The sequence below is a fragment of the Thermobia domestica genome, chromosome 7 (assembly GCF_964235325.1).
Source record: "Thermobia domestica chromosome 7, izTheDome1.hap1.1, whole genome shotgun sequence".
Lineage (NCBI taxonomy): Eukaryota > Metazoa > Arthropoda > Insecta > Zygentoma > Lepismatidae > Thermobia > Thermobia domestica.
The window spans coordinates 287454531-287481180 of NC_137460.1; the positions used below are offsets into that span (position 1 = coordinate 287454531).

The 26650-nt window shown below is 35.6% G+C and overlaps 2 protein-coding genes across 10 annotated transcripts in view; both read right to left on the reverse strand.

Annotated features, from left to right (window-relative positions):
• The window catches only part of LOC145691005 (uncharacterized), a 318751-nt gene that overhangs the window by 14163 nt on the left and 277938 nt on the right, over positions 1-26650 (reverse strand). For 7 of the 9 annotated variants that reach the window (XM_081766498.1, XM_081766499.1, XM_081766495.1 and 4 more), the window contains 3 exons: positions 24565-24669; positions 23376-23474; positions 19472-20363 (listed from right to left, as the gene is read on the reverse strand). In XM_081766498.1, coding sequence (XP_081622624.1) covers positions 23377-23474; positions 24565-24669 — 203 coding nt within the window. In that variant the 3' untranslated portion in view covers positions 19472-20363; position 23376. Of the gene's footprint in view, positions 1-19471; positions 20364-22263; positions 22511-23375; positions 23475-24564; positions 24670-26650 lie in introns of those variants that run through there. The other 2 variants (XR_014132319.1, XR_014132318.1) reach the window with 2 other exon arrangements.
• Positions 2617-13791, reverse strand: LOC145691006 (uncharacterized). The gene is made up of 2 exons (XM_081766502.1): positions 9886-13791; positions 2617-4656 (listed from the first exon to the last, which is right to left on the reverse strand). Exon 2 carries the CDS (start codon positions 3904-3906, stop codon positions 3307-3309), a length of 600 nt encoding a protein of 199 aa, XP_081622628.1. The 5' UTR covers positions 3907-4656; positions 9886-13791; the 3' UTR covers positions 2617-3306.

A 26650-nucleotide genomic window follows, 5' to 3' on the forward strand; every position in this document is an offset into this window, starting at 1 on the left:
TACTTTATTATCCCACGTAATGTCGTCATCCTGTTTCATTCCATGTAGTAATAATTCTGGTCTTTTACGATACATTTTGGGTATAAACAGTAATATTTCTTCCTCAACTTCAGGCTTCTCCGATTTAGCTGACGTAATAGGAAGTGTCAGAGGTTCTACTTGTTTTCTCATCAAATGTAAATATATTTGCGTATTATATTGATCCCATTTTTCTTCGTCATTAAGAGAGGATAAATGTAAAAAAAAATTAAATTTTTGATCTAAACTAGATTCGAATACCGGAAAAGCTAGTTAGATTAGTTACGATGATTAAGTCAATCCCAAAAAGGTCTAACAAGCAAGGAGCGCGATATCGAGACTCGAATTGCGCAATAAGAGTTACATATACTGAAAGAGCATCAGGTAGTTAGTAAGTTACCAAATTATTAGCTGCAGTCCGCCAGTAGGGAAAAAGTTATGGGACTGTAAAGTTCAGAGCCTGGCGTACAAAAACCACACAGAACTTAGCATTTGGCTTGTTCCTCTTTGTATTGACAAGAGATAATGAACTCTAACGTATTCCCATCACAGAACATGATGTTTGACATAAGAAAATCTGTATGAGAAGAATTGTCGGTGTTGCCATCCATAGAAATTACAGTGTTGCCAGAATAAGAATACCTCGAAAAGCTTGGTTTCCAGCGAATGAAAGAATGAACACAACTATGTTTTGTGACATCATGTTTTCGTGGTACGCACGGAACTACGTTTTACATAATACGTTATTTAGTTTGTAAGAATCAAAGTAGTTATAATATACTTGTATTAACATTACAGAATATTATTTAAACAGAAATGCAAAAGCTACCAAGAGAACACTAGTATAAAGGTGATTCGCAAAGTAGACCTCACGATAAACCTGTGAAAATGTCATTCGGGTTCGAATCGGTTTGTTCGTTGGGCATTTATCGTGAGGCATACCGACAGACAAACAACACAAACGCCGAGCATCGCGAATCGTAAAACTCGGTCGCTGGCTATCGTCCGATGTGCATATTGTACTAACTGTTTTTGTTTGGATCACTCGATACTTTCTGCTCTTCATATCAATTGTGTGGCTTAACACTGTCATTTACATAGCTATCTCCCCTTCCCAAGCAAATACCATTTGCTATTGCACACACAAACAGGTTATTCCTTCTGTTTGCCATAGCCTCTCATGTTCACTTTGCAGCCCCATAATTTTGCCCTACTGGTGGACTGCAGCTAATAACGTGGTAACTTCATGATTGATGCTCTTTCGGAATATACTTTATAACCCGTATTGTGCAATGCAAGTCCCGATCATGTACTATTTGCTTGCAAGCTTTTCGAGGGATTATTCTGGCAACACTGTAATTTCTATGGATGGCAACACTGACAATTCTTCTCATACATATTTTCTTATGTCAAACATCATGTTCTGTAATGGGAATACGTTAGAGTTCATTATCTCTTGTCGATACAAAGAGGAACAAGCCAAATGCTAAGTTCTGTGTGGTTCTCGTACGCCAGGCTCTGAACTTTACAGTCCCATAACTTTTTCCCTACTGGCGGACTGCAGCTAATAATTTGGTAACTTACTAACTATCTGATGCTCTTTCAGTATATGTAACTCTTATTGCGCAATTCGAGTCTCAATATCGCGCCCCTTGCTTGTAAGTAGCAACATTCTTGTCCACAAGCTCTCACGTCGAGAGTGCACTGATACAAGATGCGTTGTAGCCATTATCATTGAATCTTGTTCTGAAGTGCGCTATAAGGAAAATAAAAGATAGTAAGTGTGGCCTAGAGCTGAATAGTATTCATCAGATTATGTAAATATAATAGGGGATAATGAACTATAGAAAGAAATGCAGAGGTCTTATTAAATGCTTGCAGGGACATAGGTTTGGAGCTAAATGCAGAGAAACCTAAATACACGGACGTTCACTGTGATCGTGATACTCCAAATGATGGTTACGTCAAAATAGGAAGTAATACTTTCATCAAACTGGATACTTTCAAATATATAGGATTAATGTTAACGGACCGAAACCATACCCACGAAGAAATTAAATGTCGGCTAAAAGCAGGAAATTCTTGTTATTATTCAGTTCAAATTCTTTTGTCGTCGCGAATTCTGTCGAGAAATTTGAAGCTTAAAATATATAAAACAATAATCATGCTTGTTGCAGTATGATTGCGAAACATGGTCGCTTACACTGAGGGAAGACCGCACATTAAAAATATTTCAGAATAAAATCCTGAGTGTCAATGGAAAGCATTTGGGAAAATGGCATTAAACCTCCGAGTTCCATAGGCCATAAAGTTAGTTTAATTAGTTACATATATGAAGTGTGTGTGTGATATATCATTCTTCTTGATAGTTTTCCAGTGTATTTCCTGCTCTCTTTATAATCCCAAAAACTACTCCAAACAGTTCTAAGTAATCGCAATGGGAAGTATATTCACCCTGATAACCAGAGTTAAAAATGTGTTATACCGGAATAGTTTCTATTTCCTGCCTCGTTGAAAAGAGAAATTGCCGCTGTTGCTTGATTTTATTTAATTTCATAAGTAAAAAAAAAAGCCATAAGTTGAAGATAGCTGTTTAGTTATTTTTTGTTGCCATAGAAACCAGCCTTGACCTTGGCCTCCTGGCAGTCAGGTGGGTGGGTAGAAGTAGGCTGACAGGTGCTGACATCTATAATGTATAGCCAGAGGAAAAATACGCAACGAACCTTCATACGACAGAGGAACATGTTACCGGTGGGATCCAATTAGAAAGTATTCTTCGAAATTATAACCTTTAGTGTAAAATGTGGACTGTTTAATGGACCTAGGTGTTATTAGTAGGCTTCGGATTTTTAGGTCCCAAAAAATTCAAATTAGGATTTTAAAAAGTGCATTTTAGGATTTTATAGGTTTTTAAAAACACCGTTTAGGATTTTTAGCGTTATATTACTGAAAACGGAATATTACTACACTTTAAACATTTTGTTAGCTATTTCATACTTAAATGGCAACCTTAATTTAGTAAGCTTTATGCTAACTAGTCTTCTGCGTAATAAAAATAATAAAACTCTTCTTACCTTGGGCTTTTTTGATAGCTGAAATATAGTTTAACATGTATGGCCTGTCGTACTATAGTAGTAGTTTTTTTTGTCAGTTTTCTTATATTTGAAATTTTATACACCACCACAAATATCACTTCACTTTTCTAACGATACACTGAGGAAATACGAATGTTCAAATATTGTTTTTCCGGCACTTTTCATGTTTTCTATAGCGCAAAAAGTGGTCACTTCACTCTCTGTAATGGCACTGAACAACAAAATATTTGGCAAGATTTTCTGTTGTGAACTTTTTCCTGTCGTCTGACAAAATTCTCTTGAATGCAGAAAAACTGCGTTCCACATCACACGGTGTAAAAGGCGCATATTTCGTACTGGCTAATTCCTCGGGATTCCATAGCAAATTTTCTTGGACATTGTCTCCATGAAGAATTTGGCCCACTAGTTGTATCTGTGTGAAATCAGGACTGCGTTTCAAAACCGCCTCCAACTTGTCCGCAATTTTTGTTCCAACTTCCCCAGGTACTTTTTTCTCTTTCACTTCTTGAAGAATTTGAAGAGTTTCTGTTAGTGCAAGAGACTTCTTCTCCAATTCAGTGATGGCTTGAGGCAGATGAGAAAAGTTGGCTTTAATGTAACTTAGTTGTTGTACAGCAAACTGTGACTTCAGTGCTTTTTTTGCAGACGTGATTGAAGCGGCTTCAATCTCGTCGAGCGAATCGATAACCTGAACAATGCTTTCAAAATTATCTGCATAGTACAATGCTGCTGAGAGCCATGTTCCCCAACGGGACACAACGGACTGTGGTGGCAGTGGTGTGTTTGGAAGCATATCCTTGAAGGTAGCCACTCTGTTAGGAGCTTTCAAGAAAACCTTCTTTACAGATGAAATTATGTCGTTGACGATTGGGTGTAATTCTCAAATGATTTCTGCTACACGATGGAGTCCGTGTGCTAAACAGGTGACGTTCAACATGCGAGGATGGAAAGCCTTCAAGCATTCACCCATTTTCAACATATACGCTGCACTGTCTGTAAGCAACAATCTCAATCTATCTTTTTCTTCATTTGGGCAAAGCAATTGTAAAGCTTCCTTAACAGCGATGGCCAACGTCGAATGGTTTGTTTTGGGCAGTTCCTTACATAGAATAACATGAGGAAGTCCCGGCTCTTCACAGTCAAGTTTTCCCACGTTTACACTTGCAATGTATCTGCCGCAGCTATCCGTTGTTTCATCCACACTTAGCCATATGAGGTAGTCACCAATGTCCTCTCGAATTTCTTCAATTGTCTTTTCATACAGCAAGGGCAAATAATTTTTTCAAAGAGTTGATTCATCGGGAACTTTCTGCATGCAAAAATCTTCCAGAAACTTTTTAAAAATTGGATTTTGAAGCGATGAAAACTGAATGTTGACTGAAGTGAGGGCTTTACAAAGTTCTAATTTAAAATTAGGTTCGTCTTCTCCGGACTTGAAACCGAGGAACGGTTGCTTGTTTCTCTTTTCTCTCCTTTCTACATTTGCTTTATGAGTGGCTGATTTCTGATGTTGTTGCACGTGAGATCGCTTGTCCGCAGGCACCTGAAAGACATTAAACAGGTACTCTGCTGTTGTATAAAAATAAAAAGTGAGGAAACATCTTAAATATTGCTATCAGAAAAACATATTACAGGTGAAAAGATTAAGAAAAAGGGACAAATATGTTTCGATGGACATTTTACATATCTTGTATTATGGGTTCTCATTTCTTTTAAAGACTTTAGTTTAAAAAAATACTTCATTTTCATACAGACCTTATTTCTCTTTCTGTCTGTTGAAACAGTTCCATGAGAAGACAAGAATACGAGGAAAACTGTACAAAAACAAATAATCTACAGTAATACGTAAAATTATGATGGGAAAAAAGACGAGTTTTTAAACTTTTTAGTGAGTGGGTGGGGGAAGGATACAAATGATTCGTTGAACACGTTTTGAATGTCTCCTTTATTTTTTCTGAGCAACCAATGAAAATAAATTAAAATTATTTTACGCTATTTTCACTTCCTGCTCTTTTTTTTTTTTTTTTTTTTTTTTTTTAGTAAAATATTTCCGTTAATTGCCGTTTTAAGTTTTAAACTAAGGGAATAAATTCCCTTTAAGTGGCTGCTTAACGCACAATACCGTAGTTAAACGAATAAACAATAAAACTGCCAGCAACCCAGAATTTAATGTTAGAAGATTAAGAGGCACTGTAGTCTATTGGTTAGAGCGTTGGACTCTTATTCGCGTGGTTCCGGGTTCGATTTCCGTCCAGAGCATCCAGTTTCGGAGTCCACCCAGCGTGGTAAAGCAAAGAAATATGGACGATACGCTTGTTGGCGGGCAGTGCTTTGTAACAACTGCTCCGTTACAGAGGCGGATACGTAGTTCCACCATTTGCTAACCGATAACACTGAGGTAGCAAGGTCTGTGACTTCAGTGGTTAAACAATTTTAAAAATGCTAGATTACTAAAGGGGTTGCATATCTCGAGCTGAATCATGATTGAATAAATTTCACTTGCAGCAAATATAAACACAAAGAAAAGTAAAAAGATAGACGGAGTTAAATTTTACATTTGGCAGTACCAATCCTACACATTTACGCAAGGAAAACTTTAAACCAGGACTTGAAGCACACAAACGACTATTTAGATTTTAAACTGAGGACAACATCTGCTATCCCTCAAGAGTCACTTACAACCTATTGTAAATTTTTGTTGTAGTAAGGTGACACCAAAGTTTACAACCAGCCCATGATTTGAGTTGAATCGTGGTCAGCACATCGTTAGTCTATGGGTCGTTAATGTTGCTAGTTTTCTTGACCGGAGTTTGCTATTTTTAATTCAAGTATCTGCACAATCGCAATCGCTTCATGATGATTGGCCCAAACCAAAAAATGAATGTCTAGACTGGAAATCGAATTAAATGCATTCTAAATTTAAACCGAAAATTCAGTACACATTTCAATAATTACAAGGCTTTGAGACAACGCAGGCTAATGCTCTTTAATGTTCATGCTTTTAGTGGGCACGGTCCCGATTTCGACCCTCAATAAATGCACAATTTGAGATAGCTATCGTGAAGCAACTAAAGACAATAAACTTGCTTGAAAATTGAAATAAGAAAAAAAAAAAGAACAACGAAATTTGGACTGAGCCAGCAACAATAACAATAATTAATGGTGATGTGCCGTTTACCCACCATTTCCACAAAATTCCGTGCGCATAATTTTGTAGGAAGAAAGAATATGCTTAGATCAACTAAAATTGGGTGGTTAGTCGAATAGCATCACATGAAGGGGGGAGCCATAACTCACTTGGTAAAGTGCTGCATTCACATTCGGGATGTACTCCGTTTGGTCTCGTCCACAGTCACCAGACAAATACTAGAATGGTACCTTTAACCCACAAACGCCCAAGACCAGTTTTATTCGTAAAATCTTGTTCATCTCTCGTTCTTAGCTTAATCATAGCCCTAAATAAGGGACAAAAAAATAAAATCCGTGGTAACAGCATGTGGGATGAGGGGAGGGCACCCTGTGCCACTGGTGACCCACTGGGCTTTTACGGATGAAATACGAAAACTATTATATTAGTTATATAATATAAACACACTATTCTGAAAGCAAATGTCGTTATTATAAGTATAGGGAAATAAATCATTTTTACTTTATTTTATTTTATTATTTATTATTTATGTATTTATTGGATTTAGTGTTATACATTTATTATTATTATTATTATTATTATTATTATTATTTGAAGTTTGGATAAATATTCTATACGCTTATTGTCGTTTCCATTATTAGGAATCCTAAACAAAGCAGTATCTACCCTGTGTTCTATTCTAGCTCACTACCTCAAAAATTTAGGCCTGCATTCTGATGAATACAAAGAAATAACATCATCAGTCAAAATAAAATCAACTATTGTGATAATTATAGAAGCAATTTCTTTCCTTTATGAGACACAAATGCTTACCACACTTTGAGCACTTCAGAAACGATTTATACTTGACACAATGAGCACATCGTTATCGTTCGTCTGTCCATAAGGGCCAGTGATCAATATGATCTTTCCTTACATCTGCAGAAGGCTTCCATGTGCGACTTTTTCTTTTCCTTGGTTGATCATTACGTGGAGATGAGTGGCTCCTCTTAGACAGTGTCTTGCCACATTTCAGCAAACTGTGTGCAATACTTGACTGAAAATCTCGTAGCTGCATATGTTTCACACCATTTTGAGTACAGTGACGCTTGTACAAGATCCAACTGTTCACTACACAAATCATTATGAAGTGAAAGAATATGAATATATACCATCTATTAGAACGAATACAATACTTGTACTTTGCAGTAAGGTAATTTTGCAAATCAACTTCCCCCATTTTGAGATTATACATTCGCACAGATTTCGGTATTTCTACTTGAACGTGTTTCTTTGCTTTTCGATCCCATCGTTGGACTACATCCAAAGGTTCGCGTCCAATGAACGTTGATTGAAGTGTCACCGCCCTGTCGTCATACCAGCGTACAACACACATTTCATGCTGATTGTTTGTTTTCCAGTCATACGAGCCTCGTCCATTCTTCTTTAGATCCTTTTCGTCAGCTAGTTCACAGTTCTGCAGTCTATTCGTGCGGATTGTTCCAAGAACACTATACCCTTCCTCGAGTAATGTTTGTGCTAGGGGAATGCTGGTGAAAAGGTTGTCAGCTATCACTTTATAGTTTTGACCTTTAGGTAATGTTTCACATAATTTCATAACAACATCTCCTCCGGTACCAAGACAAGTTTTGTTTTCCGATACACCCTCGTATATTTGAAAATCATGAAGAAATCCTGACGTTCCTGCTCTTCCCCAAACTTTGAAGCCCCACTTATGAGGTTTAGACGGAATGTACTGCTTCAAATATGATCGCCCTCTGAACGGAACAATGATTTCATCAACAGCGTTGAATTCTTCCGATTCTATTTTCAAAAACTACGTTCTCAAAGCGTTCAAATAGGACGTATTTTCCACAATTTATCGCTCTTAGTTTCCTCGGAAGTTTGAAAGTTGTCTACAAAATGGATATTCCTCAATAACTTTAGAAATTTATTTCTCGTGAAATCATCTGCAATCGGTGGACATCTTGTTTGACTTTGCCAATACATTCTCACATTAGGCATCATAACAAGTCCCATCATTACGTACACACCAATAAATTGTTCTATTTCTTTCAAATTACAGTCAAGAGTCTTCCCTTCTTTTTGGAGATGATAAATATTGGTCTGCTCTGATATATTTTTTAACAGATCATCTGTGAAGAACTGCTTAAAATATTCATAGGGTGTTTTCCCTTCATATGGTGGGTCAGAGAATGCTTGCTGAAACATACAATCTGGCTCTTTATAACGATTCTTTGACCACTTCAAATTGTAAGTTTTTCTGTTTGTTTTCTTTGATGTTTCACTCGCTTCATTATTACCACAAGCCGACGTTCTTGCATCTACTTTATCACTGCTATCTGCTTCTGCTTGTAACGACTCTATTATATTATCAACTGTTACACCAGAAAGAACTTCCCACTCATCATCACTATCATCTTCATCGCTGAAAGGAATATCAATTTCACTGTCTGATATATGCACTTCCTCCAATATATTTCTTATTTTATCCTCTTGTATTCCTTTTGGTTTCATTCTGAAACACGAATATAAAATTTTACCATATATTCCTCATCCATTACCTTATTATTATTATTATTATTATTATTATTATTATTATTTATGCATTATCACATTATTTTATGAAAACATTACATACTAATATTCGTGTTTCATCTTTATGCAAACTCGATAAAACAAAAAGTCCATTTCAAACTAAACTGGTCAACTTTACAGCAGAAGCGTAGGCAGAAAATTCTAGAAGGATGGATCCGAACCTTACTTCCACATACTCGTATGTTTTCTTGCCTGCTTTAAAGTAATGCTCTTAATTTATAAAAATATCAATTTTGAGGTATCCAGACCCGGACACCTCTTCTTTACGCCTCTGCATAATGCCAACAAATGAAATCACTATATGTTGCATTTGGCTTCTTCTTTCTAAACGAAAAGCCCATTGGGACACCTGTGGAACATGGTGATTAGACACGTCATAACCTGAATCATTTAGCTATAATGAGCCAGTTTTCTATTTATATTTATATTAGAGAACTTACCTTTAAAGAAAACAATCAAACTTTCAAGCAAATACTAACCTGAGACAGTTTTTCTTTTATATTCACCACCGCACTCTCGAGATCACAAAAATCTGCATACACTAGCAACTGCCTGAACAATACCGTGTTATATCGAAAACCTGAGAAGAAAACTGAACGAAATTCTTACAAGAGAACGGGTAGTGTGCCTGAAGTGGAACAACGGGGGTTTGACTAAATGAATGATATAGCCCCATATAACGTAGTGAAACATAAAGTGGGTCACTGGTGGCACAAGGAGCGTTTGTGGGTTAAGTAGGCCTATTTAAACTCAAGAGAAGGTACCATTCCTTCATTTGCCTGGTATGACGGGGGGGGGGGAAGCATAGATAGGATGGTCGGTGACAGAAACGCACGACTTCCCGAATGCCAAACCAACACTCTATCAACAAAAATAACTCGCCAAGGCCCATTTTTCTTAAATCTCTTTCCTTTGTTGTTTAAACTTCTCATTGTAAAATGGACTTCCTAGCTATATATGAATAATCCTAATTGTTTAAAAACATTAAAAAATAAAATTCTTAAAATAATAATTTACTAAACTCACCTCCTTGGCAAAAGATGACTGCCATCAGTTGTGAAATTGTCCGATATTATCCATTCTCGAATTAGAGCACTTTTAGATGAGTTTTGTTTCGGCATGATCTTTCCTTTTCAATTCCAATCTTCAATGTTAAGAGAACTCGTACAAATTTGATATGATCCAAATGCAATCCCAATAAACACACTTCCTTCTCCTTCCTGACAAGGTTAGAACACTGACACAATGTCCATTGCTGACAGGGAGAAGAGGTCAACGTCATCAGCTTGACCTCTCTATCGAATGACCGCGTACCTGTTGTTGCTAAAAATAAACTTGCTGCCCAGCTTATTCACAATTGCAGCCGCAAATTGCAAAGAAACTTGCTGTGTGAAGGAAACCTTGTTATTGCATTGTTGAAAACTGGTTGACTACGTGTTTGAAAGTATTTTTCAAGTTAAAAATAACTATAAAGAATCATTTAGGACGTTATAGGTTCTAAAAGCTAATTTAGGACTTTTTAGGTTCTAAACCCCCAATTAAGACATTTTAGGTCCTATAAAATTAATATAGTTCTACTTATAGCAACTTGAAATGTAAGGAAAACACGAATTTTTTGCATTTACTGTACAGGAATAAAATAGGTTCGAACCTAAGAATCCGGAGCCTAGTTATTAGTGTTTGGCCTTTATAGTCAAAATTCTACAAAAAATGGATCTATTATTCGGTGTTAATCGAAAATAGTGAACCTACTAAAATGAATTTGAACTGACTTTTCGGCAAAACGATTGGAAACAGAAAGTGATAAGTGTTGTGAATTGGTGATTTATTTTTCACATAACTATATACTTTGGAAGATTTCAGGTATTTGTTTGATTTAAGTGGCACTTGAAAAAATTAACGAGAAATATTTGTGTTGAACCAAAATTAGCCACTCTTACGTTCGAATGCGGAATAATTTGTTTTGTTTGTATTCTTTGGTTTTGATTAAATACTTGTTTTCATTTACATGGCCATTTTTAAATTTTATATTTAATAGAGAAGCCAAATCCGCAGTTGCAATAACGATATATCATGCAACAACCTTGGAACATAATAAAAATGTTCCTCTGTCGTATCCGTGCTTCTCAATATGGCCATAAGTACGTGTGTTAATGGGAACAGTAATGTTCCGACACTGGATTTCAGACATTTCCAGTCACGAAAAGAATGTAGTAATCGTACTCGAAATATTGGCCATAACTAACAAATGAGTTGATAATTAACTTTCAGACTAATGTATTCAGAGCTCCACAATGGTTAAGCAGCATATGGCCTTGGTTTTAAATATTCTACTCCTGTTGTAATAATTTAGAAATAAAACACAATTTTATATTTAGATATAGCACAGCAAACATAAAGATAGAAGGTATAGCGAATAAAGAAGAATTTTAGAGGCGTGCTTATTCAGTCTGGTATTTGAATTCTGCTCGACTAGAATGGAACTTTACCTTTAACTGATGTGCAACGTCCATGGTTCGATTACTAGCTTTCCCAGCTGAATTCGTAGATGTTCTTTCATCGACGATCACACTCCTTCCTCCTCGAGAGCTCTCTGTCCGCCAGTTTTGTCCCAACCTTGTTTTCCGGATCCCACCTTCACTTCACACGATCTTCCTTATTTAGTCAAGGCGTCCCTTTAGACGCCACCCACGTCTAGCTCATCACTTTGACGTCACTCCGATGTCCACAGTGCATGCCGACCTCATCAGAATCGAACCCGGCAAAAACTCGATGTCCCAGCGGAAGACAAAAATCTCTGACTCTGAAGTAAACACGGAAGAAGCAAACCTCAGTAGAAAATCTTCTTCATTGCTGATCGCGGAAGCTAGAACCGGTAGATAGGTTTGAGCATTATTGCTGTTTGTCAATAGACTGCATAAAGGGAAGTTGAAGGTACGGGTGAAGGACTTCTGGGACGTTTGCCTTGTGTGCTAACTTTAATAACAGAAAAAGAAAAATAATACAAAATGCTCTAATAGCCTTGAGACTACATAAATCAAATAAAAGAAAAATAAAGTCTTCCTCTGCTGTGGGTCCAACGGGGGTCGAACCAAGGGGCCGGATCCTCAACAGTAATATTTAACGGTGGAGTGTGAGAAATTAATGATTTGGTGTGCAACCCCTTTTGGACTTGTTAACCTACCAAATTAAACCTTCAGAATTAAAATTTTAGACACGAAGTGGTGAGAAGCATTGTGTTTTCAGGCCTAAATATAGTATAAAATGTAATTTACCAGACCCATATTTAATCGGGGGATTGTAAATCCTAACCATTCTTCTTTTTCTACTTTTGCCCGTGTCACGAGGGAAAGTATCGGTCAATTGATAGATCTAGGTCCGTGTGATAATATGGAGGGGGGCGAGATCAATCAAATAAGACCAGTGGAGGATTTGCTTGATTTCGCTGGCGCCACAATTCCACGCGACTCTTATACTCAAACAAATAGTGCGCAAAGAGGTCCACGATTTAATTTTGAAAAATATATTTCAAATACTGAATTTAAGGCAATAGAAACTCAAGTGAACACTATCCCCATGTTAACTTTCGAAGATGGTTTTGCAGTGTGTGATTTCTTAATAAAGGCCAATATCTTCATTGAACAAAATTTAGCACCCTTGGATATTATTCTAACCCTTTTGTTAAACCGTGTAACTGGAAAAGTATTCACAGACTTGCAACAGCTGGTCGTTAATGGTACAAATTGGACCAATATTCTGGCCACGTTGGTTAATAAGTATGTTAGCAGTGTGGTTAGAACGGAAATTATAAAACCCTTGTTCGGTATGGGAATGCCCGAAAATGAATTCTGTTCTTTGGTGATAAATTTAGTTACTCCGGAAACTAGACAACTCATAGTATTAACAGCTGTGCCCAACACAAAAAGAGAACTGTTAAATTTTGCGGAATCATATGACTCTAATCGGCAGTACCAAAGAGATTATAAGAAGATAGTACGTGAACCATCTGTAAGTGGCATAAGTAAACAAAAGCAAACTCAAAAAGCAAAACAGTGTTATAGATGTGGTTCGAAGGAACATTTTTGGCGAAATTGTAAAGCTCAACCTGAACAATCGTCTTTTCGAGTTAATAAATCGAGTTCGTTAGAGTGTTATGTAACCTCTGATAATGGTAAAAGTAATATAATGCAAATTATAGTATCAGCGTGCCATATGCCTGTATCTTGTTATATCGATACAGCAAGTTCTTCGAATTTAATCGGAACTGAATATCTTGCGCGAATAAGTGAGAAGTGTAAACCCAAAGCTAAATCTGTGAATGTACAAGTAAAACTTTTCAATCAATGTAACATTTCGGTTACCCAATCAATTCAACTTACATTTTTCATAAATAAGAAAAAGTATACGGATTGGTTTTACAAGGTCTGTATGATAAGTAATGAGACTCGCCGCGCCGCGGCGCGCGTGTCGCTGGACCGGGTTTGTCGGTGATGGAGGATGTAGGGGGGGGTCCGAGCAAAGCAACGCACCGCGCGTCAGTTGGCTCCGAGCCTTAGTGGAGCGCGGACAAGCCTTGGACAAAGCCCTTGTGAACATTCTTGTCACGGCGGAAAATCAACAAACATGGAGGGTTCCATCGAACAGCGTTATGCGATCAAATTTTGCGTTCGCCTGGGGAAAACGGCTACTCAGACGCTTTCTCTCATCACGGAGGCCTACAAAGAGGAAGCCCTATCCAAAGCCCAGGTGTTTCGTTGGCACAGTGCGTTCCGGAACGGCCGGGAAAGCGTTGAGGATCTGGAGAGGGCTGGACGCCCGACAACAGTGACTACGGACGAAACTGTGGCAAAAGTGAGGGATCTCCTGAACTCAGACCGTCGATTATCGTTGAGATTGATTGCTGATGAACTCGATATGAACCACACAACAGTGCACAAGATTGTGACGGAACAATTGGGAATGAGAAAAATCTGTGCGAAACTGGTGCCGCGAGTGTTGACTGACGAACAAAAGCAACGACGTGTTGATTGTTGTCAGGAACTGTTGAACCTCATGAACAGTGACCCTAACTTTGAAGATGACGTCATAACAGGTGACGAGTCGTGGGTGTTCCAGTACGACCCTGAAACGAAACGTCAAAGCGCGGAGTGGCACACTCCTGCGTCCCCGCGCCCCAAGAAGGCCAGAATGTCGAAGTCAAAGGTGAAAACAATGTTGATTGTTTTTTTTTGACAATGTGGGGGTGGTCCACAAGGAGTTTGTACCCCAAGGACAAGCCGTCAACGCCGCCTTCTACAAACAAGTCCTTGAGAGACTGCACAGGAGCGTCAAGCGGAAAAGACCGGCGATCGCTAGCCGGTGGAAGTTGCATCACGACAATGCCCCTGCCCACACCGCCTTCTTAGTGACCTCCTTTTTGACCCGGATTGGGGTGGAAGTCCTTCCACAACCACCCTACAGCCCAGATGTGAGCCCGGCCGACTTCTTCCTCTTCCCGAAGCTGAAGCCACGCTTGAAAGGAACCCGTTTTGCAGACGTCACAGCCATCCAAGCAGCCGTGACCACATTTCTAAAGGACATGCCGGCTGCTGACTTCCAGGGGGCGTTTGCAGCGTGGAAACATCGATTGCAGAAGTGCATCGACGCAAGAGGAGAGTACTTCGAAAGCTTTTAAGTCCCTGTACAGATCAGATCAATAAAACAATGTTTCCAGACCTGGTCTCATTACTTATCATACAAACCCTGTATGTAGTGAACATACCTGATATGCAATTATTACTGGGCGGCCAATTTTTGAGTGCGTATGAAGCATGTATCTATTATAAGAACCGAACAATTAACTTCATGAAAGAACAAAACATCCTTCGTGTGACAGTTCAAAGTGATCGGTGTGAACCTGCTACTTCTCAGCTTAATACAGTGACATTTAGTAATTGTCAGCCGTTACAAGAACCTATGGGGAAGAAGAACGCCCGTGGAGTAGTCAGTAAACAAGAAAAAAGATGGAGGGAAAGAGTACAACCGGAGCCACGAGCGACATAATGGTTCATCCTTTATGCAGACCCAAAGAACCGGTTCAGCTGTCGGTGTTCCAGAGGTGGTACCGAATCCAGTGAATGTGGAGCCATTTGATGATCCAGAAATAGAATCACCTTATAATTTAAAAAGTACAGTAGATATACACACTAATATTTATGATGAAAACCTAAAAGATTATCTGTGTAAATTAATACATAACTATTCAGATGTCATTAGCAATGAATTAGAAACTATAAAAGACTATGAATATGAAATTCAATTAACTGATGATAGTCCCTGTCTTCAGCAGCCTTACCCACTTCCAAAACATAAGCTAAAAAAATTGGATTTATTTTTGGACGGATTAGTAGAAAAGGGTGTTATTAAACAAATAGATTCTTCACCTAATGTTTCGCAATGTTTTTTAGTTGTAAACAAGGATAAATCTAAACGCCTACTAATAAATTACTCTCAACTGAACAGGAGGGTGTTAACGGGGGGGGGGGTATCCAGCTCCGAATGGGGAAACCATAATAGGAAACATAGGAAAAGATAAAATTTACACCGTTTTTGACGCTTGCCAAGCTTTTTTCCAAACTTACAGAATCATGTAAGAAATATACCGCCTTTGCTAGTCCGACACGTCTTTTTGCTTTTGAGAGGCTTCCTATGGGTAATTGTGAAAGTAGTTTTGTCTTAGCTAATTTGTTTAATAAAATATTCCATGATCTCATTGGGGAACATTTTGATTTGTATTGGGACGATTTTATTATACACACTCCGGACGTAGAAACACACAAGTTATTATTAGAGAAAGTCCTACAGAGAATGAGAGAATGGGGGATAACGGTGTCTCCAAAGAAGACTCAAATTTTTAAACGTAAAATAAAATTTTTAGGTTACGAATTTTGTGCTGGGAACATGAAAATAGACGATGACAGGATAAAAGTAATAACAGCTTCCAAAACCCAAGAATAGACGTGGTTTAAACAAGTTGTTAGGTTTTCTAGGATATTACTTGAAATATTTAGACTCTTACGCTGAATTATTAGCACCTTTACAAAGATTACGTAGTAATAAAATACCATTTAAATGGACTCGTGTAGAGGATGAAACTTTGAATAAAATTAAAGAAGCAATGATCAATCATGTTATTTTGAGGGTTCCAGATCTAAATGCCACTTTCGTAATCCATATGGATGCTTCAACAAAGATTTATAGTTCGATTTTAAGTCAATACGACGAAAAAGGATTTTTAAGACCTGTGTATTTCTATTCTAAAGTTGTTCCTGAATCGGATTGGAGCAAAAATGTGTACAAACTTGAACTGAAATCATTATATCTTGCAATCTCTAAATTTGAACCTTATTTGCATAATAAATTTACTGTCTATACTGATGCAGATACAACTGAAGCTTAAGTTGGATATTACGTAACCATAAGAGACAAAGAAAATATGGTACTATGATTGAGAAAATTAGTCGATTCCAATTTGATATTATTCATTTGAAAGGGACAGTCAATACCCAGGCTGATTTTATCAGTAGGACACTAGAGAGTACTTGTTTCCATCCACCTAATCAAAATTTACCGGTAATTACAAATGTAGATGGTAAATCCACTGAAGTAATTTTTCTAAATTTATGGACAATACCTGTTTTGAATGAATCATTACAAGAATTCCAATGTAAAGATGAGGAATTGAAACCTATAATAGAAGCATTAGAAAAAGGAGATTCTGTACCTAACTATCAGTTAAAAAATAATGTGTTATTAAAAACAACCAAAGGTAAATTACACGGTCTTCGTATAGTAGTTCCCAAAAGGTTAAGAAAAACAATATTACAGTATCATCATGATCAATTAGGGCCAGGATCTCATCAAGGGATTAAAAGAACTAGTTCATTAATAGCTTCGAAGTTTACTTGGTCCGGCTTATTTGATGAAATTAAAGAATATGTACGAAGCTGTTTAATTTGTCAACAAAATAAAAGTAGAAATGTAAAATTATACGGAAACTATTATTCTGTAAGTAACACGAGACCTAATCAGGTTTGGCATCTTGATGTACAAGGCCTTTTGCCTTCAGGCAATGGTTATAAATATATATTGGTAGCCACAGATAATTCTAGTCGGTTTACAATTTTAGAACCTATAAAACAGTTAAATTCTCGAGTAATTATAAATAAGTTTGAGAATATGTTATACAGGTATGGTTGGATAAATATTCTATTGACAGATAGTGCGTCATATTTCGTAGGACATATGTTTGAAACTTTTCTATTTAGTCAAGGTATTAAACATGTTACAACCTCCCCATACAATCCTTGTCCGAATCTTACGGAAAGACAAAATTATTTAATTAACACAATATTAAAATGTTATGTTTCTGAAATCAAACTAGGTGGTCATACTTATTACCTAAAATTCAATTAATCTGAATTCAAATGTGATATTTCAGACGGGGTTAACTCGAGGGAAAGCTTTATGGGGCGTAAATTCTATTCACTCTTAGATTGTAAATGGGAAATCAATTTAGGTTTATTGGGGGAAGAAAGAAAAAAAAAAGAGGAATTAGCCCAAATAGCCGCTGAAAACATTTATAAAGCTTGGGTTAAGAAAGAAAATGCTTATAAAAATAAGCGTATAGAACCACCTTTTTATGTTCATGATAAAGTAATGCTAAAAAGAATTGTAAAGGCTTCCTTATTTAAGAAAGTAAACCCAAAGATTTCAAGAACTTATTCTGGTCCATTCGAAATAATCAGTTTCGCAACACCCAATGTCGTTTGGGTACAACTTGTAGATAATCCTAGTGTAAAATTGAAAAGACACGTTATGTATTTGAAAAGATATCGGGAACGTAATGATCAAAGTGAATGAGAAAAGCACGTAAAACGTAAATGTAAATATGTACATATTCATTGTAAATATCATTAGGTCATCTGAAAAAAAATGTGTAACGAGTTGATATTATGTATATGTATGTTGTATTGTCTTATACTTTTTGTAGTATTCTTTTTATTCCACAGTAACTATCCCATCTTATCGAGAATAATTGGCTTCTTTGATGATTTGAAAGAAAAAGCTGAACTAGCCAGTTCTACATAGTATTCTACAATGACCAAAAGTAAGAGCTGTTCGATTCGTACGACTGGGCGCAGGAATCGACGTAAAGTTAAATAATACTATGGATGAGTGGTGAGTTCAAATTTTTTTTTCTTTATGTGGACAATATTTGGACAAATCTAAAAAGATGGGAAGTTGAGATGGACATAAATACTGTGGAATATTAAATTATGAACATTAAATAAAATGCTTTGATAGTTGATTATTTGTACAATGTCAGCCCCTTCCCCTGAAAATTTATGTTGCGCGATTTTATTTAATTTCATAAGTTTAAAAAAAAAGCCATAAGTTGAAGATAACTGTTTAGTTAGTTTTTGTTGCTATAGAAACCAGCCTTGACCTTGGCCTCCTGGCGGTCAGGTGGGTGGGTAGAAGTAGGCTGATAGGTGCTGACATCTATAATATATAATCAGAGGAAAAATACGCAACGAACCTTCATACGACAGAGGAACATGTTACCGGCGGGATCCAATTAGAAAGTATTCTTCGAAATTATAACTTTTCGTGTAAAATGTGGACTGTTTAATGGACCTATGTGTTATTAGTGTTTGGCCTTTATAGTCAAAATTCTAAAAAAATGGATCTATTAGTCGGTGTTAAATAAAACAAATATTACTTCGAAAATAGTGAATTTACTAAATTGAACTGACTTTTCGGCAAAACGATTGGAAACAGAAAATGATAAGTGTTGTGAATTGGTGATTTATTTTTCACATAACTATATACTGTGAAAGATTTCAGTTATCTGTTTGATTTAAGTAGCACTTGAAGAAATTAACGAGAAATATTTGTGTTGAACCAAAATTAGCCACTCTTACGTTCGAATGCGGAATAATTTGTTTTGTTTGTATTCTTTGGTTTTGATTAAATACTTGTTTTCATTTACATGGTCATTTTTAAATTTTATATTTAATAGAGAAGCCAAATCCGCAGTTGCAATAACGGTATATCATGCAACAACCTTGGAACACCGCCATCGGGCGTTGCAGGTCATTTTGCTCAACATTCGAGCATTCCATTACGTCGGGAGTTCATCAATCCATTTTGTTTATTTCTAGGAATCAGGAAGACGCACATTTTCTTCTATCTTTAGCTGAGTGAAGATAAACTGAATGAAGAAATGAAGGAGATATATTGGAGGAAGAAAACTCCAGATGATGCGTGTGGTAGATATTAAATTAGAAAAAATATAGTGTTGTAATGAACAAAAGATGTCATTTCTGAACCCTATAGTTGGTACGAATCTGTAGTCTTTCGAAGAAGCATTCACGTTGTCAAATAATAAACACCGATAAGAAAAAAAAATCAGTTTAAAAGAAAAACACGCTTAGAACGTGTAAAGAATAAACCCATAAGAGTTGTCAATGAGAACCACATTCTCCGAAAGATATGAAGGTCGAAATAAAAACCTTTGAAAAGCCGTATGGGTCAATGAATGTTAAAGGGTTAAACTAAATTCAAAAGATAGAAATACGAGGAATATAAATTTCAGCAGAAGATAGCAATGCATGCATACAAAAGATAAATAATAATTGAATGTAATAATAAAAGATTAGTTTCTACTATAATAATGACTGCTTCTATTTGGATTATTACACGCATTCAAGCATTTGCTCACACAGCAGTCAATACAAGTCAAGCTTTTACAAAGATTTTAAAAATATACTTCATTAAAACGATCAAACAATGAGGTAGCAGTAGTCTCAGCTGGAGTTTGAGAATCCTGATCAAAGTAACTCGTTAGAATACGATAATATTCCCTTAATAATACCTGAATTCTGTCAATAATTTTTATGAAATATCAATGCACTTTCAAAATTAACATTCAACCATTCAAACATAGTAAGAAAATATTAATATTGAAATCCAGTATATCATATTCAATTCAAAATGCAAAAGCGCAATCGCGATGGTTAATCTCATTTTAGAAATGTGGGAGGAAACGGGAGTACTCCGGGAAAATCCACGAACACGAGGTAAATAGACAAAAATTCAACTTAATTGGATGTTTTTTTCAGCACTTTACGCATGTCATTCGCGTATTATCCGGATTCACCATAACAATTTTGTGCTTCTTTTTTCAGCGCGTTTTGTTCCATGCAATTACACCTTAGAGTCCTCCACTTCGTCTGACAACTGGCACCTACTGACATTTGCCTCATTACAGGTACACCTCTCGTTCATTTCAGTGGCTAGTGCCTACCACACTTCCTCTGCTGATTCCTTTGTACTCATTGACATCTGAATTCTTTCCTCTTTTACATTTAATAATACTGAAGACTGTGTTTGTCCTTCGTCGATTGAAGTATTGCAGAAAGTTTCTGACGAGGGTGAATCGGGTGTATCTTCCCAGTATCCTGCAACACAAACACTACATTTAAAATCATGTATGTAAAATAAGATTTTGGAATTATTTAGTTGTAAACATTAAAAGTATATACTCTAGGATGGTCTTTAAATAAGTGATAAAAATTGTTTTCCCAATATTCTTTGGGGCACCCTGCCATTTTGATCTATGATATATATATAAAGTTACTGTAATTCTTTTTTGGGATTTTTAACTAATTTTTAGGGGTCGCTACCACCTTGTAAAGTTTTCATTAAAAAACTAAGAATGAATTAATAATAAAATTTAGTTACAAGAGAAGTTATATTTAATAAACATGTAAATACATTGCTATTATATAATAAGAATTTAAAAAAAAACTTAATAGAATACATTGTTAGTTTTTACTTCATCTTAAGACATCAAAGTTGATTTCTTTGAGTCCGGATACTCGCTTCTAAATTGCTTAAATAACAAGAGTAAATACAGCTTTTGTTCTTCATCTTTTGTATGAAGTTCGCTGTACTCTTCCATTAGCGCACCCAACGTTCAGATACGTCATTAATAACTTTAAGTGAACTAGCTACTGCCTTGCATTTCTCGTAGGATTCGTTGTCTTTCCAGGCAGTTACATTAGTTTGCAGAAATTTTGATGGTAGATCCAGGATTTTGAAAAACCTCATGGTGTTACTAGATACAAAATCTTGCAAGTCCTTTGTAAGAATGACATCAAGATCAATTTGGGCATGTTTCAATGGTTCGTCATTCTGTACATTTTTTTAAAACAACCAACATTTTCCTCTTAGTTTCCTGAGAACATCGTCATTAAAACAAGAGCAAGCGCAACAAGCTCTTTTGATAGGTAACACAAATGTCGAAGAAACTTTTTTCATTATACACTTTGAAATTTCTTCATTGACACCTTCATATTTCTTCAAATTCCTCAAAAGTTGCACATCTTTTCTGGGAGGCAGTACAAGCAAGTGTTGCTTGAAACCAGCTGTTAACGTAAAGTTTCACAACAAATGAGCAAATGTTCCGCATTCCTGCTTCTTCTTGTTTGGAAAGTTTGAACTGATTTCTAAATAAGTATCTCTTTAGCGACTAAATCGCCTTTGCCATCCACCGAGCTCGATGAACTCTTCCTGGAGCTCTAAAATGTATACCTCTTTCTGGAGCTTCTCCAAGGAATATGATTGTGAGCTGTAAAAGTTCTTTGTAATCCTCTAGTGGTTGAAACTCCTTTTTTTTTTTTTTTTTTTTTTTTTTTTTTTTTTTTTTTTTTTTTTTAGCACTCAATGATATTTGATGCACTCTTCGTAACATTTTTATTTAAACCGTCAGATATGGCGGGTTTGAAATTACTGTGGTCAATCGAGTTCCACAAATCCTTAAATTGCTTAAACAGCAAGATGTCAGGCCCTGCTGAAGGTCCGATTGACTTACTAACAACTTTCCCAAGCATAATTTCGAGAATAATATGTCGGCAATCCAGATAAAGGCTGTGTCCAAAAGATACAAGTACGCATTCGAAATACACTTATTACCGGAAAGGGTCAAATGTCCAAGTTCACAAGTCTGCGAGTGCATAGTGCGTAGTGTGCGAGGATGTATTACCTGTCACATAAGTTTATGCATGTTTTCCGCGAGATAGTATCTTTTGCTCCTTAAAGTCATGGAAGATATGAGAAAATCAGTTCGCTTAATGTAATTGACCTTTAAAACTTTTAAAGCTGTGGATCCTGGTAAAACAACAAAACATATTACGTTTGTAAATGCAATTTACACAACAAATAACACGAATAGTATAAAACAGCAGAGAAACTGTTACATGGTAAGACAACAAAAGCAAAAATCACAAGCTGAATGTTTAAAGTGTATAGCAAGAAAACAAGCACCTGAATATATGACGTAATGGGTAAGGTACTAACCTATCAATCAGCTGATCAATGTACGATTCTTCATCAAGTGCACTTTCTTTTTCTTTTCGTCGAAGGAACAGCCATTACTTTTAGTATTTATTTTTTTACTTTTCGTCAAAGGAACAGCCATTACTTGTAGTATTTTTTTCTTTTCGTCGAAGGAAGCCATTACTTGTAGTATTAAGAGTTTTATATATGGTTTCATTCTGTTAGATTTTGTCTTATTCTTGTCTAAGCTAATAATATATGATTCCACCTAGGTAGATCAAAAATAAGGGTGTTCTAGATTTCTTTTCATTAATAAAATATAAAAATAAGCTTACATACAATAATAGGGTAATAGAAGTACAAAACAATAATGCTTTTCCTACACAATCGAAAGAGAATCCTTTAATTCTGTTAATATCTTCACCGGTAACGGTGACTTCAACGTTGGCTATCCATATCTCACATTTACATCTAAGTTTCGTTAATAACATATAAATATCTTACCTTTTGGTAATAGTAGTACAAAACAATAATGCTTTTCCTACACAAACGAAAGAAGATGGTTTAATTCTGTTAATATCTTCACGGGTAACAGTGACTTCAACGTTGGATATTCATATCTTACATGTACATCTAAGTTTTGTTAATAACCTAAATATCTTACCTTTTGGTAGTAGTAGTACAAAACAATAATGCTTTTCCTACACAAACGAAAGAGAATCCTTTAATTCTGTTAATATCTTCACGGGTAACGGTGACTTGAACGTTGGCTATCCATATCTCACACGTACATCTAAGTTTCGTTAATAACTTCTAAATATCTTACCTTTTGGTAATAGAAGTACAAAACAATAATGCTTTTCCTACACAAACGAAAGAGAATCGTTTAATTCTGTTAATATCTTCACGAGTAAAGGTGACTTCAACGTTGGCTATGCATATCTCACTCGTACATCTAAGTTTTGCATGATTCTTTACTGTGTTTAACAGAATTTATTATAGCTTGTGTTGCTGAATATAAGACCTGCGAAAAGTTTAGAAACCAGTAATATGAGGAATGAAAATTAAGCGTGTAAGTACAGTTCTTAGTAATAGTTGCATAATACATATATGCAATAAGAATATATACTTACTTTACGAATCTTCTGTTTCAAGTTTTACAAATTCAACAGGAATTAGATCATTTCTGACGTCAGTCGACTTCATGCTTTCTTCAGCTGCTGTAGACATTCCTAAAGACATAAACATGTGAAAGAGATAACTTTATTTGAATTCGCACACTTCTGCATTTCTTGTAAGAATAATTTTAAAGTGGAAGTAAACAATATATTTTTAATTTACTATGAGACGCATTATAATTAATAGATCATTACAAATATATAAATATTGATAAATACTGCATTATAAGTACAAAGTAGAAAGTAATCTGGTATCTGTAAAGGTATCGCATATTTAATGATCAAAGATCCAATCAAATTTGGGTGGCCATCCATTGAGTACTGACCCAATGGACACGCTGATGTGTGACTTGATCATCAATTTTCGTAAAACTATAAGAACTTTTGAACTTCTTTGCGAATTCAAATACAACAAAATGAAAATACGGAAGTTAAAATATCTAATCTTATACTAAAATTATTTCATTTGTATAATAAGTTACTTTCACTTATGCAGGATAGAAAATTTCCATAAAATTTAAACTAGCGGGAACGAAAACAGATTATGAGGGCGTCTAAAATGAATTTACCATTGCACTATTGATCCAACTCCATTTGAGGATGATTCGGCAATGTATTATTCGACTATACAATCGAAAATAAAAAGATAATGCGCACAGATGCAGAACATAAGGTTTTACACACCCATCGTTAGGGGGAAATGTATAAAAGATTCTAAAAACAAAACAAGCATGCAAGCAGTCATTTACATCTGGAATCGTCTTAAAATCTTCATTTTTAAATGTCTTTAAAATCTCATTTTTAGTAAATTAAGGGACTCTTAGAAGAAATCCCTGATACATTCTGCTTTGCTCAGATATAAGAATGAATGTATAATGTCTAGCGTAGTCCTTAATTTCAAAACGATTTTGATCGTTCATTTTCTATACATTTTCTGAAATGAATTCTTTCATCGTTCTCTTCTCAATCTGAAATACAATTCCTTATCCTACCAATAAAATGTACCTTCCTGTGGATCAAGGAGAAAGGTCGAATAACTAGATACGGCATTCATGCCCTGTATATCCAAACTATGCTATCCATAATAAAACACATTTAGTATCCAGGTTATATAAATTAAGAGCACTGATGCTCTAAAACTTACCTAAATTTTCCATTTCTTGATTATCAGAAGAAGCTTCGTTACAGGTGGAATTAGATTCACATGGCTCATCGAAAATGACCTCTACGAAATTGTTTGCATCTTCATCTGAAATAAGAAAGAAATAAAGCTTCTCTTCGGTTCTTCAATTAGACAGGTTTACTTAGTATTTAACAATATTTATAAATTGGGAGATGTAGCGAACTCCGTTGGCAGGTATCAAGATGATTTAAACTTCCTCTTTTCAATTAATAACGTCATTTTATCACATTTCTATAAGGTAACATTATTGGTATTAATGTATTTTCTTTTCTACTAATGATTGCCATTTGATTCTAAAGTAAAAACTTTTAGTTTTGCAAAGTGTGTTGTTAACTTACAAAAGACAGCTGCTAGGATTATAATTTTTAAAGGGAAATAATCCTTCTCCACTCCATTCTCAAAAACCCTTCTTGACGACAATTATTTACTTTATATTTACTTTTTGATAGCCTTAAGTTATTAATGGAAAGTAATATTTGTTTTCTCATATTAATGCCAATATAAACTAAAGGGAATCTTAATCAATTAAACTTTTAAAATTTAAGGACATTGCTACTAATATATGCTGAAAAGTTTAAAATAATAATATTACTACTATTACTACTACTACTAATAATAATAAAAGAGCTGGACGAGTGAGAGAAAGGCGTGAACTATAGCAATTTTACCTAATCAAGGTGGGGAAACGCTTGTCGGTAGATGGCGCGGGGTAATTTACAGTTTTTAATTGTAGTGACTGGCGTAGCTTGCTCTTTCCTCATTTGAGGAAAGTAGTTTAGCAATACTGGTTATATTATGGACTTCTCCAGATCAATATAACGAACTATTATCCAATTTCTTGGCGCAGAACGTGTGCATGCTTGAGAAATTTAACGCACGATGCAGGATGTGTATTGCTCATTTTAGAAAGATGAACGGTTTACCTGTGACAAGAATGTAGAACACCATAAAAGGAATCCAGGAGTTTCTACGCTGGATCCATCCACTCCCTTCAGTTCATCAATATCAATGAGAATAATCTATAAGTGTCATGTTACACGTTAACTTACTTAACATATTGTGCACTGAACTATTTTTTGTTAATATAACCGTGATCACCACTTCTTTCGGGCATATCTCATCTTCCTCTTCCTCTAAGCCTTTTTCCCAGTTAGCTAGAGTCCCAAGCAAATAAACAAAAAGTACTCACTTTTGCTTCTCTAATTATAATTAGTTTTGTTTTTAAAACTATACAGTAATTCAGTGAATCTTCGCTTTTAGCATTCTTAAGACAAATGTAAGATGGCATAGGAGTTTTTTACATTCGAACGTAGGCACCAAAAATTTAATTTGGAAACGGGCACACTGGATACAAATTGAAATATCATCATTGAGACTCACTGTCACCACGAAACCACTGAAAAGATTAAAGATGTGTATTCTGTGGACCAAGGAGCTTTGTTTTCGAGTATAAACCTTTCACTTATATACTCCTTTATCTTTGTCTTGAGACTGCTGAAAGTTGTCACCAATATATATATATATGTACAAACTTTATTTTTTAAAACAATCTGAAAGAAAATTTAGAGGAAGAAAAGTGTGCATTTTTGTGTTTATTTATAATTTAAACGTAGTTCATTTAGGACACTTTCTATTAGAGTTGACTTGGAACTAAGTGCGTATTTGAACCGTAGGATCTGTAGCTTTGTATTCGTTAAGGGCTGGATTCTTTAATGAATCGTGGATTTATTGGTTGGATATGAAATATGAATATGCAGTACTATACAACTACGAATTGCGATAAACATATTACCTTTTGGTAATAATAGTACAAAACAATAATGCCCTTCCTACATGTTGGATTCAGAAGCCATGGAGGAATATTCTTTTACCCAATTCTCGATTCAAACTGAATTCTTTTTGAAAACAACTTAAGATGGTTGTATATAATATTTTTTTTTAAAAAAAATGAGATATTTTATCTGTAAGTTATGCCTTAGAGACTAAACCAAACTCTTCTTGTTCACCACGAAGAAAGATTTCAATATCTTGATTCAAAAAAAATCGT